The 16,464-nt window shown below is 55.0% G+C and overlaps 3 protein-coding genes across 3 annotated transcripts; 2 read left to right on the top strand and 1 right to left on the bottom strand.

Annotated features, from left to right (window-relative positions):
* Positions 1 to 3,855: 3,855 nt before the first annotated feature.
* COL26b_004176 (uncharacterized protein) lies at positions 3,856 to 7,568 on the top strand (the record flags this gene model as incomplete). The annotated part of the gene is made up of 3 exons (XM_053177057.1): positions 3,856 to 3,893; positions 3,952 to 7,217; positions 7,270 to 7,568. 3 exons carry the CDS (start codon positions 3,856 to 3,858, stop codon positions 7,566 to 7,568), a joined length of 3,603 nt encoding a protein of 1,200 aa, XP_053038893.1.
* An 876-nt stretch (positions 7,569 to 8,444) lies between these two features.
* COL26b_004175 (uncharacterized protein) lies at positions 8,445 to 9,593 on the top strand (the record flags this gene model as incomplete). The annotated part of the gene is made up of 1 exon (XM_053177056.1): positions 8,445 to 9,593. One exon carries the CDS (start codon positions 8,445 to 8,447, stop codon positions 9,591 to 9,593), a length of 1,149 nt encoding a protein of 382 aa, XP_053038892.1.
* A 2,718-nt stretch (positions 9,594 to 12,311) lies between these two features.
* On the bottom strand, positions 12,312 to 15,666 carry COL26b_004174 (uncharacterized protein; the record flags this gene model as incomplete). The annotated part of the gene is made up of 5 exons (XM_053177055.1): positions 12,312 to 12,938; positions 12,994 to 14,712; positions 14,801 to 15,024; positions 15,124 to 15,422; positions 15,485 to 15,666. The coding sequence occupies 5 exons, from the start codon at positions 15,664 to 15,666 to the stop codon at positions 12,312 to 12,314; spliced, it is 3,051 nt and encodes a 1,016-aa protein (XP_053038891.1).
* Between the last annotated feature and the right edge of the window lie 798 nt (positions 15,667 to 16,464).

The raw sequence follows: 16,464 nt of genomic DNA, 5'->3' as shown, positions 1-16,464 counted from the left end.
CAGTGGCGGGCAGGTGCGAGGCGGGAATGCAGTGCTGCTGCTTGTTGGTGCTGCTGTGGTGGCCTAAGGATAAGGGATCTCAGCTGCAGTTGCCTGTCGTGGTGCTGTTGGTTGCCTGTGGTTCTGGCTAGGCGTGGACCGTTGGGCCAATCAAATGGTGCGATCCGAGACTGGATGGGGTCCGGTTGAAAAAGGGCAGCACCTCTGGTGGCCGCGGGACTGCGCTCTGGAGGGAAAATTTGGGGTGGAGGGGCCCGGACAGTCTTAAAGGTATGCCTGCAGTACTTTTATAATTACCCGTGGGCCCGTGAGAGAAAAAAAAATGGAAGGAAAGCCAGCCGTTCCTTCACGTAGCGACGGTGTCTCGCTTAATTTCCTTAGCGTCATCTAGCGCCCCTGGTCCGCCTCCACTCCCCAGCAAACAATAACCCCTGCCGGCTGCTGTCGTCGTCGTCCTCTCCGGCCTCCTGCCATTTTGCATCTGTCCATCCAGTGCCTCTGACCTTACACTGACACTTCGATTTAGAGGTGTGCCTCGCTGCCTCATGTCACCACCTATCTCGTCGTCCCTTTTCGTCCAACCTGCATCCCTTCAAATCGAGTCTCCTGTCTTGCTGCCATTCGCAAGGCAACAACACATCGCGGCTTACAACCAGCTTTGCGCCTTAGCTCAATTTCTCACACATCAGGGTACTGTTTAGTCGCATCGTGAGTTTGCAGAACCACCTCTACGACGCGACTGCTATCTTTATCCACTTCACAGTTTTCAAGCGTCATCAAATCCAACCACGATGCCAATACTTTGGTATTCTTGGCGCCACCCGCCAGCGCCAGATCTGATAAAGGTTGTATTTGAAGCCGGCGAACACTCGAGCAGCCTTGCCGCTCGACTGACACCAACGGTTCAGACACGCTTTGGAAAAAGCTGAGAACGGTATAATCAGCGTTTCACACACATACCTTTAAGAGCCTTGAACCTTTCTATTTTGAGTTTGTTCTGTCTCTGCCATCATCCCCACGTTCAAGGTTCCCGCTCGGTACTTACCACAGCGACAGAGCCTATCACGATGCTCGCCCACCGCTAACGTGCTATCTCTGAAAACTGCGAATCGGAGTCCAGTTTCCGCATGTGTCATCATGCCTCTCTCCCTTGCGTGAGGTGACGGGTGAGCTTGCCTCAATGTCTTGACTTTTCTTGGACTAGACGAGACCCAACCCACGGCAGATCTTTAAGAGTCTCTCTGGTTGACGACCTTCCGCACATACCAGGCGTTGCCCCCTTGACAACGGAGCGTGATTTTTTCTTCATTAACGGGGGCTAAGTGAGCAAATGCCTGTGAATGATACCAAAAGGCCATGTCAACGGACGGCAGACTCTACGTCTTCCATCGCATCTGAACAACAAGTCAGATTGGATAGATCTGACCGTAGCTGTTAACCCGAGCCTGCGATTAACATACCAGGCTACCCCTTGGAGACTAGCCCGGACAGGCACTTCACCTTAGGTACACACAGACAGGATGCATTTTTCGCCCTATTGGCAGCATTGGGCAGTAGGCAGTCTCTCACCATATCGCGCCTACCGAAAATCCGACGACTGGACTGAAAGAGATGATAGATGACTGGATGACCCTCTGGTTTAGATGGATCGATGGATTGAGTGTCTATTTTGATGGACGAGATGGATGGGAGCCGGATTGGCGGCGATGAGCGGGCTGCGGATGCGGATGCGACTATTGCTGGCACTGGCGATGCAGGAGACGGCGCGAGGATCATCACAGGCATAGCTAAGGCAGGGCGTGCAGCTGCGGCCACGGCCAGTCCTGGTTTGATGCCTCGAACTGGAAATAAGCTGGTTCGGCTGGCACAAAAGACGTGGGGTAAGGTTGGGAATCTTGGCAGTGCCGCAGGGTCCCAAGTTTTTGGCGTTCCAGCGGCACGCCATCTCTGATTCGTTTTGGGTCATTCTCTTTTCTTCTTCTCTGTCTACCCGTCCTCTCCTCTCGAGATTTAGAGAAGCTTGGTGTTGTCGGAGAGTATGTGGCCGACGGCCAATTCCTCTGGCTGTCTGGTCGCTGCTTTGCTGTGTCGTAGGGTATCACTGACATGGAAGTGACAATGGAACCAGCCAGTGCAGTTCAGACTGCCCCGATTACGATGGCCTCATTTCACATCGAGCTCCGCCTGTCCCGTCCGTCCCTGGTTGTTCCAGGGCGACCTGGAATGTCTTACCCGCCTCGGCCATTCTGCCCCTGCCTCTGTCTCTGTCAGTTGTCATGCCCTCTCTCTCGCTCTCTCTTTTTCTCCAGAAGTCGGTCTTCTCTCTCTCGTTTCCCCCCCATAATAGATTGCGTTCCTACATCCACAGATTCTTGGTTGGGGCTCCTGCAAGTGAATCGCCTCAACTTTGGCAGCTGTGCCGACACCTTATCCAGCTGCAGTGATACGTGGTCTCTCAGCCAGTTGTTGGCAGGGAATTGTACCTTACATGGACGCTGTATCGACCAAAATGGTCAGTGCGCGTAGCTCGACAGCGACCCGACCGGGGTGCATATGGGATGGATCCAGCTCTATCCATGTTGAAGCTCAAACTAGTCGTTGATCGCCCGGTGTCATGAATGCTGCTCAGGCACACCGACACGCTCACGCGGTCGCCCGGCGCACCCACAGTCTAGCACTTTTCCCGACCTTGAGACACAGACAGCTCTCTGCATGCGCACTGGCGCCGGCTCTGGCAACCAGATAGAGGCCAACGCGGAAGTGTCGGATCACTGCGCTGAACCCTTACGTGAGCTCCATGGACCTCCGCGTCTCCTTCGCCAGCCCCCGGAAGACCTGCCATGCTACCCAAGAGCGGTAGCTCGTCAGGGACGCCTCCACACTCAACCATCCATCACCCACCAGCTGCAATCCACCCTGCTCTGGTAATGTCTGTCTCGGGGAGAATGGTGGCAGGTATTCCTCTGACGAGTCTCTGGTATTTAAGCGGAGATTCGCGGACATATCTGCCGGAGTCAGTCATCCCAATGCGACGAGCACTATGGTCGGCGCATCCGACTCGGACCGCAGTTTCAACCACCGACTGACGAATTCTCAAGCCCCTAGTCTGGCCATTTCAAGGTTCATACGACCACGAGTGCCGTGTTCCAGTGGCTAGGTAAGGTAGTTTACAATCAGGCTGAGCCAACGAACGACCGAACGGCCGCTGCCGCGTCAAAGGTCAGCCAAAGCCGTGGATAAGCTTAGAGAACAACCAGACGAATTTGAATTTGCCAAGGTGGAGTCAGCGTGCCCGCGAATGACGGGGTTTTCCTCTCTTCAGGTTACCGAGAGAGGAAAAGCAGGGAGCAGCAGCCAAAACAAGCCGTCTCGGTACTTGAATACTGCCAATAGAAAAAAAAAAGCCGTTGTCAAATCCGACTCAAAGAAAATCCCATCTGCGGCTCTTGAGCCACTAGTATGCAGTGGTTATTAGGCTCCTTAAGCGGGACGGGATGAGCGTCGTGCAACCGTCTGGCCGGGACGTTGACATGGCCGATTAATATACAAACCCGGGGTAGAGTCACAGTATATGCACTGTCTAGCACGGGTTCCGCACTGTCCACTCAAGCCGGGCACTTGTTCCTCAGGCACGCGCCACCTGCCAAATGAGCGCACCCCAGATTCGACGCGCCTCCATCTCACGTCGAGGGTATCGCGGTTCCCGTCCCAGACGCGTCAATCCCCACCATCACCAACAACCCGTCGCAGCTCCTGGGCAAACCGATGAAAATCTTGCGCGACGCTTGATCAAGCCCGTCAGCGACTTCAACCGCGCAATCTCGCTGCCCTTGAGGCCGCACCCTCTCCGCAACCATGTACATTAAACAGATTATCATCCAGGGCTTCAAGAGGTTTGTGCGCCCCTTGCGACAACAATCGCCCAACCTCACCCCGCTGACCCGATCGCAGCTACAAGGACCAGACCGTCATCGAGCCCTTCTCCCCCGGCACGAACGTCATCGTCGGTCGCAATGGATCCGGCAAGAGTAACTTCTTCGCTGCGATCCGCTTCGTCCTCAGCGATGCCTATACCCAGATGACCCGCGAAGAGCGGCAGGCCCTGCTGCACGAAGGTTCCGGATCCGCCGTCATGTCGGCCTACGTCGAGATCATTTTCGACAACAGTGACGAGCGCTTCCACGGCGGAGGCAAAGAGGTCATTCTGCGCCGCACCATCGGAACCAAGAAGGACGAGTACTCAGTCGATCGCAAAGTCGTTACAAAGACCGACGTCATCAACCTTCTCGAGGCAGCAGGCTTCTCGAGGTCGAATCCTTACTACATTGTCCCTCAGGGTCGCGTCACGGCGTTGACGAACATGAAGGAGTCCGACAGACTCACATTGTTGAAGGAGGTTGCGGGTACTCAGGTCTACGAAGCGCGTCGAACCGAGTCGCTGAAGATCATGAACGAAACGAACAACAAGAGAGAAAAGATTGACGAGCTTTTGGGTTACATCAAGGAGCGCCTGGCCGAGCTGGAGGAAGAGAAGGAAGAACTTCGAGGCTTTCAAGACAAGGATCGCGAGCGCAGGTGTCTCGAGTATGCGCTTTACTACCAGGAGCAGCAGCAAATTCAGGAACAACTTGACCGCATCGAAAACATTCGTCAGAATGGTCTAGAAAACACCGATTCAATTCGATCAGAACTGAAGGAGGCGGAAAAGCTTGTCACCAAGTTTGAGGCCGAAATTCACAAGCTGAGGAAAGAGATGGATATGGCCAAGGTCGAGCGCCGCCAACTCGAGGAGGATCGTCGTGAAACGGCAAAGGCCAAGGCGAAGGCAGAGCTGAAAGTCAAGACGTTGTCTGACGGACAGTCAGCGGCTGTTCAAGCCCAGCAGCAACACGAGGCTGACCTCGCAGCAACCATCGAGGAGATCTCCGCGAAGAAGCAGGAACTCAACAGCATCGTCCCGGAGTTCATCAGACGAAAGGCCCAGGAATCGGCGGAGAAGCAGCAGCTGGACACTGCCGAAGCTGCACGGAACCGTCTGTTCACCAAGCAAAGCCGTGGATCCCAATTTAAGAACAAGGGCGAGCGTGATAAGTACTTGCGAGCCGAAATCGAGGATCTCCACTCCAGACTCATGAGCCACAAGGCGAACAAGATGGAGGCCGACGAGGATGTCACCAGAACCGAGAACGCCATCAAGCAACTAGAAAGTGAGGTTGCCAATCTCAGAGAGCAGCTGCAGAACTTCAATGGAACTCGCCACGAGCTTGCAGAGGAAGAGCATAAAGCGAGGGAGATTCTGGACAAGCTCGACGATGAGAGGAAGGCGCTAGTCCGTCAGGAGGAGAAGCTCGACACCGTTCTGTCGGATGCGCGACAGGAGAGGGAGCGCGCAGACCGCGAGCTTAGCACGATGATGGACAGAGACACCGCTCAGGGTCTTGCTACCATCCGTCGACTGAAGGCCACCGAGGACCTCCCTGGTGCCTACGGGACGATGGCTGAGCTGCTTGAGGTCAGCGACACCTACCGACTTCCCGTCGAGCAGATTGCCGGCAACAGCTTGTTCCACTACATTGTGGACACCGACCAAACGGCGACATACTTGACGAACCACCTGCGCTCGTCATACGGCGGTAGGCTCACATTCATGCCACTCAACCGGCTTCACCCAAGGCACATCAACATGCCAAGATCTTCAGACGGTATCGTCCCTCTCTTGAGCAAGATCAACTACGATCCCACATTCGAGAAGGCATTCCAGCAAGTATTCGGCAAGGTCGTCGTGTGCCCGAACCTGAGCATAGGAGGCCAGTACGCGAGGAGTCACGGCGTCGACGCTATTACCCTCGACGGTGACACGACCAACAAGAGAGGTGCCATGACTGGTGGATACATTGATCCCAGGCGATCTAGGCTCGAGGGAGTTCAGGCTGTCAGCAAGTGGCGCGATGAGTACGAACGTCTGCTTGAAAAAGCCAACGAGTTCAGGACTCTGATCGAGCAGAAGGATCAAGAAATCACCCGCGCCTTGGGTGACGTCCAGAAGGCTGCGCAGAAGCTGCGGCAACTGGAGGCCGGCTTTGATCCTTTGAAACACGAGCTGAACAACAAGAACTTCCAGCTTGAGCATGAGAAGAAGCGCTTGAGCGACGCCCTGAGACACCGCGAATCAGTCGAGCGGGACATGAGGGTGTTCACGGAGAGCCTGGCAGCTGATGAGGCTGAATTGGCGTCTGATTTCAAGAAGGCCCTCAGTAACGCTGAGGAGAAACAGCTGGTTGAGTTGGACGCTCAAGTGCAGAGGCTCCAGAAGGAATGGAACGATGCCAGCAAGAAGAGACGTGATGCCGAAAGTCGGAAGCAGATTCTCGAGACAGACATCAACCAGAACCTGCAGCTGCGTCTCGATCAGCTGAACAGCGCAGCTTTCGAGAACAACACTTCGTCTGGCGAGTCCGGCAGTCTTAAGGAGGCTCAGCGCGAACTCAAGAAGCTCCAGAAGGAGACCAAGGCAATCGAGGCCAAGATGCAAGAGATCGAGGCTAGAATTGAAGAACTTGGTTCAAAGCTCGACCGTCGGGAAGCCAAGAAGGCGGAACAGGAGGAGATCCGCGCCACGGTCGCCGCGAGGGAAGCCAAGCAGCGCGGTGCGATCGAAAAGAGCATGTCCAAAAAGGCTGTGTACACGGCGCAGGCTGCCGATGCCGCGAAGGCCATCAGAGACCTTGGCGTTCTGCCTGAAGAGGCCTTTGACAAGTACGAAAACATGGACCCGCGACAGATCGACACCAGGCTCAAGAAGGTCCGCAACGCGCTGAAGAAGTTCCAGCACGTCAACAAGAAGGCTTTCGAGCAGTACAACAGCTTTACTCAGCAACAGGATCAGCTTCTCAAGCGTCGCAAGGAACTCGATGCGTCTCAGGAGTCCATTGAGGAGCTCGTTGCCCACCTTGATCAACGTAAGGATGAGGCTATTGAGCGTACATTCAAGCAGGTGTCCCGCGAGTTTGCCACCATCTTCGAGAAGCTCGTGCCGGCCGGACACGGTCGCTTGGTTATTCAGCGCCGTACCGACCGTCGTGTGGACCCCGACGAGTCTGACGAAGAAGCTAGAGGCAGTGTCGAGAACTACACTGGTGTTGGTATCAGCGTGTCCTTCAACTCCAAGACTCTCGACGAGCAGCAGAGAATCCAGCAACTCAGTGGTGGTCAGAAGAGTAAGCCAGCCCTCATCCCTTTGCTGACCCAGTTACTAACTTGCCAATTCAGGTTTGTGTGCCTTGTGCCTCATCTTCGCCCTCCAGCAGACGGAGAGCAGTCCCATGGTCATCTTTGACGAAGTCGACGCCAACTTGGACGCGCAGTACCGTACCGCCGTCGCCAGCCTTCTCCAGTCCATCTCTCAGGACGCCGGCACGCAATTCATTTGCACCACTTTCCGTCCCGAGATCGTTCACGTCGCCGACAAGTGCTACGGTGTGACTTTCCACAGCAAGACGAGTTCCATCGACTGCGTTCCTACAGAGGAGGCCCTCAGCTTCGTCGAGGGCGTTGCCGCCGGCAAGTAGACTCTGGGTATTGGTGAAGTTGTATGTGGCACTGCTCGTAATATGGGTATGAGGAAGCCGGGCTCATCTGGGAAGTGATTGGGTCAACCGGGCATGGCGTTGCGGCGATTTGTGGTGGATGGTTGGCTGATTGATATCACAAGGCTTGTTTACCTTTGAGGAGTGTTCTCCTGGCTGCCATGTCAATGTGGCAGAATGACTTTGTCTTAGACTTGTGCTCGGTTCACGGCTTTATAACGACTTTTTACTGTCTCATTTGACGTCTCTCTGTGTCTTTTGCTGTGCCCCTGGGACGCGTCGCAACGGTCCATGTACTTCGGGGAGATGGGTGTGAAAACCACCAACTTCTAGGTGCTTCCTTTCCCATCCTAAGGATGAATTCGGCCACTCGGGCCGTTCTCTTGGCGCTTCCTTGTCCAACAAGCACAAGGGCATGACAGCAGACCATCTACATCAAGTTAGACGAATCGGATTGTATAATTAATGGGTAGTTTGTCAACTGACACTATTTGCAGTTCCCCAGCTCAGCATATCATGGCTTCTCTGGCGACACTTCCGAACGAGCTTCTAGACGCGAGTCTCCTCGAGATTCCCATCGCCGATCTCATCAGCCTTTCACAAACATGCCGGAATCTACGCTCAGTCTCTCTGCCCCTGGCTTATCGCGATGTTGTCATCACTTCGAACGCCTCAACCAATGATCGCCTACCAAGAATCACTTTGCTTCTTCGAACCGTCCTGGAAAGCCCTCACCTTACAAGACACATCAAAAGCGTGCGGCTGTTTACAGGAGGGTTGCGCCGTTATGACTATTTGGCCGACGAGCGGGCGCGGATCGTCACCAAATGGACCGGCCCTTCGCTTGTTGCCAGCGACATGAGCGACACGCTGGTCAGGAAAGCTGTCCACGAGATGCAATACTCGTGTGCTGCAGAATGGATCACGGCGATCTTCGATAGCGACCTTACCGCCGCCTCAGAACTGATCCTAGCGCAATGTGAACAGCTGGAGAGTCTGACGGTAGACAACGAATTCGTCCTGCTGGGAGCCAAGTGGCTGACGGCGGTCTTCCGCCATGGTCTGAAGAACGACACTCGCCCCCCGACGTTCGGCAACCTCACAAAGCTTGACGTCACCTGCTATTATAGGTGGGATGTTTCTCACTATTGGGATCAAATTCCGAAAGAGCTCGTCATGCTGTCCTTGTATCTGCCCAAGATCAAAAGTCTGCGTCTGGGGAGAGCTCCTCGCATCGAGGCCTGGGATGAAGACGCTCAACGCTTCGACGTCGCATGGCCGTTTCCTGCGCCTCCCAATGCGGCGAGTCTGACGAGCCTACGTCTCGATTGCTCGGTGGCAACTTTCAGCAGCATCGAAGCATTGCTAAAGCGAACACCGAGTCTCAGATCCCTCTACTTGGACAGCTTCATTCCCGAGTTGTATGTCCAGGATACAACTGTTCTGCGGCAGGCACTCCGTCATGTACGGAGCACGCTGCTGCGTTTGACAGTCAAATATAATATTAGCGACGAAGACTACCCCGATGCTGTCAACTTGGGCGTCTTAGTCAAGGGAAGATTCGACTCTCTCCGAGACCTCGAGGTGCTAGAAGAGCTGAACATCCCTCTATGCGTCTTCTACGGCCAGGACAGAGATTTGGCAGCGCTGCCGTTACTGTCAGAGGTTTTGCCCCGGAAGCTCAAGCGCCTCACTATCAACGACAGTTTGTGGGACTTCGTCGCCTTTGAAGAATGTCCGAGCCAGGTCTACGTGCCGCTTCTGGGGCCGTTCCTGGGCGGCGGCTGGAAAACTGGGACTCCGGAGCTGCAGGAGTTTGCGTTGGACGCGAGAACGATAAGCCATGAATATGGTGACGAGTTCGCGCGCAGCATGCGGAGACTGCGCAATGTTTGCGAGGAACAAGGGCTGAAGTGGAGTCTTCCTGGCCACATTGATCTTGAGGGTGATGAAGAAGAAGACAACGGCGATGACGATGATGATGATTCTTTGTATGAATGGTTCTGATTCTCCGTCTACTCGCTGGTTTCTTTTCGGCTCTTGGAAGGAGGTTGGTAATCGGCGGCACGCCGTTCAAGCCTTGGCGGTTTAAGGATCTTCACTTCAGTTATCAAAAACTCTAGCTAGATGGTTTCAAAACATCTAGCGAGCAGTGTACACTAGCCGTGATAGCCTCTTGAACTGGCCTCGATCAAGGTCCCAGGCTCATTCGACGGCTGTTTCTGAGGGCCAAAACCCGTCTAGGTCTATCTTCCTGCCTAAGCCGCAGGCCAGCAGCGACATTCATACGCTTATCTATGACTTGCTAAAGCCTTTGCTATCCTACAATCGTATGCTTCATGCGAAGCTCCTTTGTAGTTTGTTCGTCATTCACCGGTCTCAGGGTCACAGAGATGCATCACTAGCCCTTGCTCTATGCGAACGCAGCCGGTCAGACAAAGGTAGGCCTTGGAGCAGACCACAACAATAATTCGACCGACAGGAATCTTTGGTTCATACATTTCCATTATTTGTCGAAAGACCCTGCCAAGTCCGTGGCCTACTGCCTCAGAGCGATGCGTGAATAAGAAACACGAGTCACAGACAGCAAATGTACACATGTGTGTATTCAAGTAGTTGTTTCACTTCCACATCGGAATATGACTGAGTCGTTGCTGAATAGTAGGCGTCATCGGTAACCTCTTACAAGCGCTCGCGGACTAGTCTATTCTTACCAGTTGAAGAGCATACATCCCACTGAAAGAACGTGGCAAACTTGGTCTATGTGAATACAGCCGAGTAAATGCATGGTTAATGAGCATTGAGGTATGTTCAGTGAGATGTATCGATCAGGTCGAGCCTCTCTTTCTGAAACTTCGAAGGAGCTCCTGGAGATTAGTTATGGATGAGTACACTCTTCACTGAGGTTTTCCGCCATCTATAGATCACGTTCTAAGCTCAAACATGTAGCCAAGACCCAATTTATTCCGGGCGATGAGAGGGGCCAGGACATCAAGAATGCACCTAAACTCATCGAAAAGTTGTGTAGCTAGCGGGCAAGAAACCTGCGTATATGATCTTGAAACATGAAGTCGATTGTGGACGCAGAAGAAATAAATGAGCTGTGGGCGCCAACATCGGGGCCTCACATGCGGTGCAGGATACCGCCACAGCATCCAATCTCCCCATTACCTCAAATGGCAAATTCTCAGAAGTTTCGACGGCAAGGGATATCCCATGAACACAGTAGTCCGCCGGCCAGAGTCCCGCGAACGCCTCCAACACGGAAAACCACAGGAGACACCGTGGCGATACGAGAGGTCCCTCGCACAGCCTGAACGTCAGCACCGGAGAGGGGCGGATCTCCAAACAACCCTCCAGGGATCCACGAGGTTGTCAACGTCTCTGACCACGAACATGGATTCAGGTTCCTCCCAGAGTCCTCAACGAAAAAAAACATCCATCCTTTTCCGCTTCCAAAGCACGCAATATGCCGTTCTCGGGCACAGTGTTCGTTCAGTCCCGACTCGTCGACACCGATTGGCCGTGAAGGGTATGTGAACGACGAACCGCCGTGATTCCTTCCCGTCCTTCACGTATTCCCTTCTCCAAGCGCCGTGTTCAACACGAGGGCAAGGGGTAGAAAGAGAAGTCCCAAATCTCAAATCCCATAACGCATACACCGGACTTTCCGAGAGACCAAAGCACTGCATACGCTACACAACACGACACACACGTGCTTTTCGCGACGTTGAGAATCCCGGGAAACTTGCTCTTCCCACGAAATATCGTCATCATCCGTCCCTTCCCACCCCCCCTCCGAAAGAATTTCTGTACGAGACGGATCAACACTGACCACCCCGAGATCCGCACCTCCCCAGAGGCAGAATGCTCGACTCGTCCAACACCTCCTGAGCGAGGTCGGGGCCAGGCGGATGTCGGCGGAGGCGAAATTGCTGACTGCGATGGGGGGCGGGATGGTGGGAACTCGGGCCAACTCGACTACTCCTTCAAACTTCGGCCGGAGGAAGACGAGTAGCGGAGTGGGAAGGGGAAAAAACTGCCCAACGCATGAAAGGTCCGGGAGCCCACCCACGCACGACTTGCAAAACAGCCGGAGTTGCGAATCATGTGACGAGAGATAAGCGCGGCGAACCAGCCAACTGGAGTTTGCCCGAGAGAAGGAGACTTCCGGGAGTGTTCGTAAGCTTTTGGGGACAGGGCGGAAAGACCAGACAAAGCCTCGCCGGTCCCGCCCAGCTTTTTCCGTGTTGTTTGAGACCAATCCGAAGAGAGAAACGTTCCAAACTCTGTGAAGTTGGTTGCTGTTGTGTTAGTTTGGGAACATCAATTGTCAAGTCATAATTCACGATGCAAGAGAGAAAAGGTATGTTTGTTTAGAACATAGAAAAATTTGATTCGATTATCCGACCGACCCGACCAACGCCAGAACAATGGTCTTTTGTTACAATTAGAAAAAATCGGGGGCCATTAGTGACAGTTGTGATGTACGCAGTATTACCGAAAGCGCGTCATCTAGTAAACCCCCTTTCCACCCCTTTGAACCTTTTCTTCTTCTTCTCTCTATGATGTGACGAAAAAGATGTGTTTTTTTTTGAACCCAAGTTAAAAGAAAAAAGTAATTTGCAGAATGTTGTGGTTGGGAAAAAGACGCTCTTGCTGAAGTCATGTCTCTTTTCGCACGCTCTTCTGACGCTTGACTCTTAATTTGCGAGATCATGCGGTTTAACCCTCCTCGACAACGGTGCGGTTGGCAATGTAGAACCTCTCGCCCTTGTCGTCCTTCTCGTGCTCGAGGGCGACCTTGCTCAGCTGAGTGAGGACGTTCTCGATCATGGTGTCGGTGACGCTGCGCTTCTTGCGGCCCATGTCGTTGAGGCTCTGCATGTTGGTCATGATGTAGTAGACCAGGGCCATGACGATGGTGACGGCGACGGAGTAGACGAAGACGACGCAGACGGTGACGAAGTCGGTGCGGCCGTTGTCGGACAGGAAGCGGTTGAGGGACGGCGGGGAGGCGGGCTCGCCGCGGCCGCCGGAGAACCAGCCGAAGACGCAGAAGAGGATGGCGAGGACGTCGACGGCGGCAATGGCACCGATGAGCTGGAACGAGGGGAAGGTCTCGAAGCCGCGGGTGACGAAGATGAGCCAGTTCTGGGTCAGGGTGATCTCGAGGAAGAGGATCTCCTGGATGGAGCCGTACTCGTGGATGACACCGCCGTCGGTGAGGTACATGGTGCCGCGGAGGACCCAGGTACCGCCGGCAAGGAGGGCACCGAGGACGATGGAAATGATCCAGATCTTGGGCAGCTGCCACTCGACGGGACGCTTCTCGAAGTGGGCATTGTCGTACTGTAGTCATGTTAGATACTGAAAGGTAGTGTGAGAATGAGCAAAGTGAACTTACAGCAACGGCGATGGTGGCCAAATCGGCGAAGAGGGCGAGGAAGACAATGAGGTCGGCGCGAACAGTCTCGTTGATGATGATCATGGAGGAGACGAGGTAGATCTCAAGATGCAAGCAAAGAGCGATACGGTACTGAATGTAGGCCTTCATGCGCTGGAAAATCTGGCGAGAGAGCTTGATGGCGGAAACAATGGTGGAGAGACCGGGGGCGAGGAAGACGATATCAGCAGCAGCCTGGGCAGCCTCGGTGGCACCCTCAACAGCAATACCGCAGTCGGACTTCTTCAGGGAGGGGGCATCGTTAACACCGTCACCAGTCATGGCAGTCAAGTGACCACGCTGCTGAAGCATCTCGACGACCTGGTACTTGTGCTCGGGGAAAACCTCAGCGAAACCATCGGCGCGCTCGCAAAGATCGTGGATGGAAGTGCCGGCCATGTCGGAGTGGAGGAGCTTGTCGGAGTTGTAGACCTTGGTACCGAGCTGGAGCATGCGGCAGGTTTCGACAGCGATAGCGTGGGCGTCACCAGTAAGCATCTTAACCTGAAGACCGAGAGCCTGGGCCTCGAGGATGGTCTGGCCGGTGTCGGAACGAGGGGGGTCGAAGAGGGACAGCATGCCGAGCATCTCCCAGGGGCCATCCTCCTCCTTGACGGCGACGGCGAGGGAACGGAAACCACGGCGGGCGAACTCAGCGGCCTTCTCCTTGAAGAGAGCGGATTGCTCCTCGGTGCAGTCGGTGAGAGCGAGGACGGCCTTGGGGGCACCCTTGGCGCAGGTGTAGCGGACTCCACGGTGGGTGGCGATGGTGGTGATGCGCTTGGAGACGGGGTCGAAGGGAGTGAACTTCTCGGTCTTCCAGCCGTCGGCGATGAGCTCCTTGGCCTTCGGGTAGCGCTTGAGGGTGAGGACGGTGATCTTGTCGATGGGGTCGAGGGCCTTGATGTTGTGGGAAGAAGCGAGAGCGGCGACGGCCATCATCCAGTTGATGTCAACACCCTCCATGACGAAAGGCTCGCGGACGGAAAGCTGGTTGGCAGTGAGGGTACCGGTCTTGTCAGAGCAGAGAATGTCGACACCAGCGAGAGACTCGATGGCGGTGAGCTTCTGGACGATAGCCTTCTCCTCGGCGAGGTAGGCGGCACCGACGGCGAGAGTAGTGGTGGTAACGCAGGGCAGACCGATGGGGACACCGATGATGAGGAGAATGAGAGCGTAGTGGAGCAGGTTGACGGAAGAGCCCTCCTCGGAGACCTCGATGTTGCGGTAGAAACCACCAACCCAGGAAGCGAGGATGAAGATGACGACGAGAACGAGGAGCGTAGTACCGATAGAGTCCATGACAGCCTTGAAGTGGCCCTGGTCCTGGGCACCCTGAACGAGAGAGGCGGTCTTTCCGACGAAGGAAGCCTGGGCGCCGTGGGTGACGATACAGTAGGCCTTGCCGCGCTTGCAACCGGTGGTGTAGTAGACGGTGTCGGTCATGAACTTGTCGACGGCGAGAGACTCACCAGTCATGGCAGACTGGTCGACGGCGATGATGGCGTGGCCGAGCTGGGGAGTTCCCTCCTCGCCGTCCTCGTCGAACTTCTCACGGTTGGGAGACATGACATCCTGGGCCTCGAGTTCGGCCTTGTAGGCGGAGTATCCGGCGGGGTTCTCATAGTCGCAAATCAGACGGGCATCGGCGGGGACGACGTGGCCTTCCTCAACAATGATCTGAGAAGTTCTGTGTCAGCCAAATTGACTTTGTCGCGAACCAGAAGGGCGGGGCGCGGAAGGGCTGGCTGGTGATGAGATGACTTACAATGTCACCGGGCACGAGCTCACGGGCGCGGATCTCCTCTTCTCTTCCCTGGCGAATGACAAGCGCCTTCATGGCAATGTCACCCTTCAAGCTGGCGACGACGTCGGCAGCCTGCTTCTCCTGGTACCAACCGACAGCGGCGTTGAGCAACAGAATTGCCACAATCAAACCGGCGTCGAGCCAATCTTGCAGAGCAAAGGCGAGGATGGCAGCAACCTCCATGACTGCATTGGACAATTAGCCTTTGGTCGGGGATGTTTCATGCAGTCATGCCAGGCTGTGAAAGTCGGGCGTGGCCACGGCGTCTTGGGGGAGCAGCTTACCGTAGAGAATGGGACCACGGAAGAAACCAACAAACTTGAGGAACATGTTCTCCTTCTCGGTGGAGAGCTCGTTCCAGCCAGTGTATTTCCTGCGACGCTCGACTTCCATTGGGTCAAGACCCGTCTTCATGTCGGTGTTGAGCCAGTCGGCAGGCGTGACGAAGGCGCTCTGGCCGCTGGTACCGTCGGCCTTCTTCTTCCAGAACATCCATGACGGGTGGCTTGCTGAGGCGCCAGAATCCTCAATCTCCTCAACTTCCGCATTGGGATCACGGTATGTGTCGATGTAGCGGACGAGACTGTTGCGGATTGAGTTAGTGATGCTGCGGTTGAGAGAGCCAATGGGTGGTGTAAGACGTACGACTTGTATTCTTCGTTAGAACCACTTTCACCCTGAGCACCCTCAACCCGGTTGTTCCTTTGGCGTTCCTGGAGGAAGTTGCCCGTTTCCAGGTCTTGGTCGTCCTCCTCGGTGCTAATGGCCGTAGGGTAGTGCTTGTTGCCACCCTTGCCGATAAGACCGGCCATTTTGAAGGGAGCCATGGTGACGAGGGATTACAGTCCAGCTGTAGCCAACACGAGCCAACTAGCCAACAAGAGTACGCAAGCAGGACAGGTCGAGATTGAGGGTAGGAGGGGTTCAAAGAAGGGGGGGAAGGAGTGACGGAAGGGTGAAGAGGTGAAAAGGCTGAGTTAAGAAGACATGAATCACGGTGGGAGGAAGGGCATATTATATTATCTGTCAAACGGCGAGGCCGGACGGGGTGAGTGGGTGAGGACTTCCGCGGATGCGCACAAAAAAAGAAGAAGATGGGACCAAGGTATGCCGGGAAGGCAGACTGAGCACAACTCGCGGCAAGCACAGGACTGACGGCACACACACACTCGCGTATGAGAGTGTATGTACACGAGTAGAGGCCAGCCCAGATGGAGGCAAGGCAAGGCGGCCAGACTCCAGCCAGAGACACGAGAGATACCGCGGCGGCGTGTGAGCAAGGGACCGGCGTGTAGCTGCGTACCCCGTCTTGCTCGGATCAACGCCAAGAAGTTGCAAGCATCAAAACAGATGCGGGTGAGGGAAAACTCCACACACTGTGACCGGGCGACATCGATGCTATTTCGAGCAATCAGCGACGACGGGACAGCAGCATAGTGAGCAGCAGCAGCAGTGAGTAGCAGCCACCAGCAGCACGCAGTACGTATAGACAGAACGGCAGAAGATGGGACGGTGTGAAGGGTGAGAGAGACAGAGCAGGACTGCGTACAAGGTAGCGGTCCCTTCACAGTACGAGCTTGGTGCCATCCACCACGGCAGAAGAGAGGAACCGCCGGGCAAGGAAG

This window comes from Colletotrichum chrysophilum (genome assembly GCF_026319265.1).
Source record: "Colletotrichum chrysophilum strain AFK26 chromosome Unknown scaffold_25, whole genome shotgun sequence".
Lineage (NCBI taxonomy): Eukaryota > Fungi > Ascomycota > Sordariomycetes > Glomerellales > Glomerellaceae > Colletotrichum > Colletotrichum chrysophilum.
Note: the sequence above shows the minus strand (reverse complement) of the source record. Positions and strands in the feature narration are given on the sequence as shown.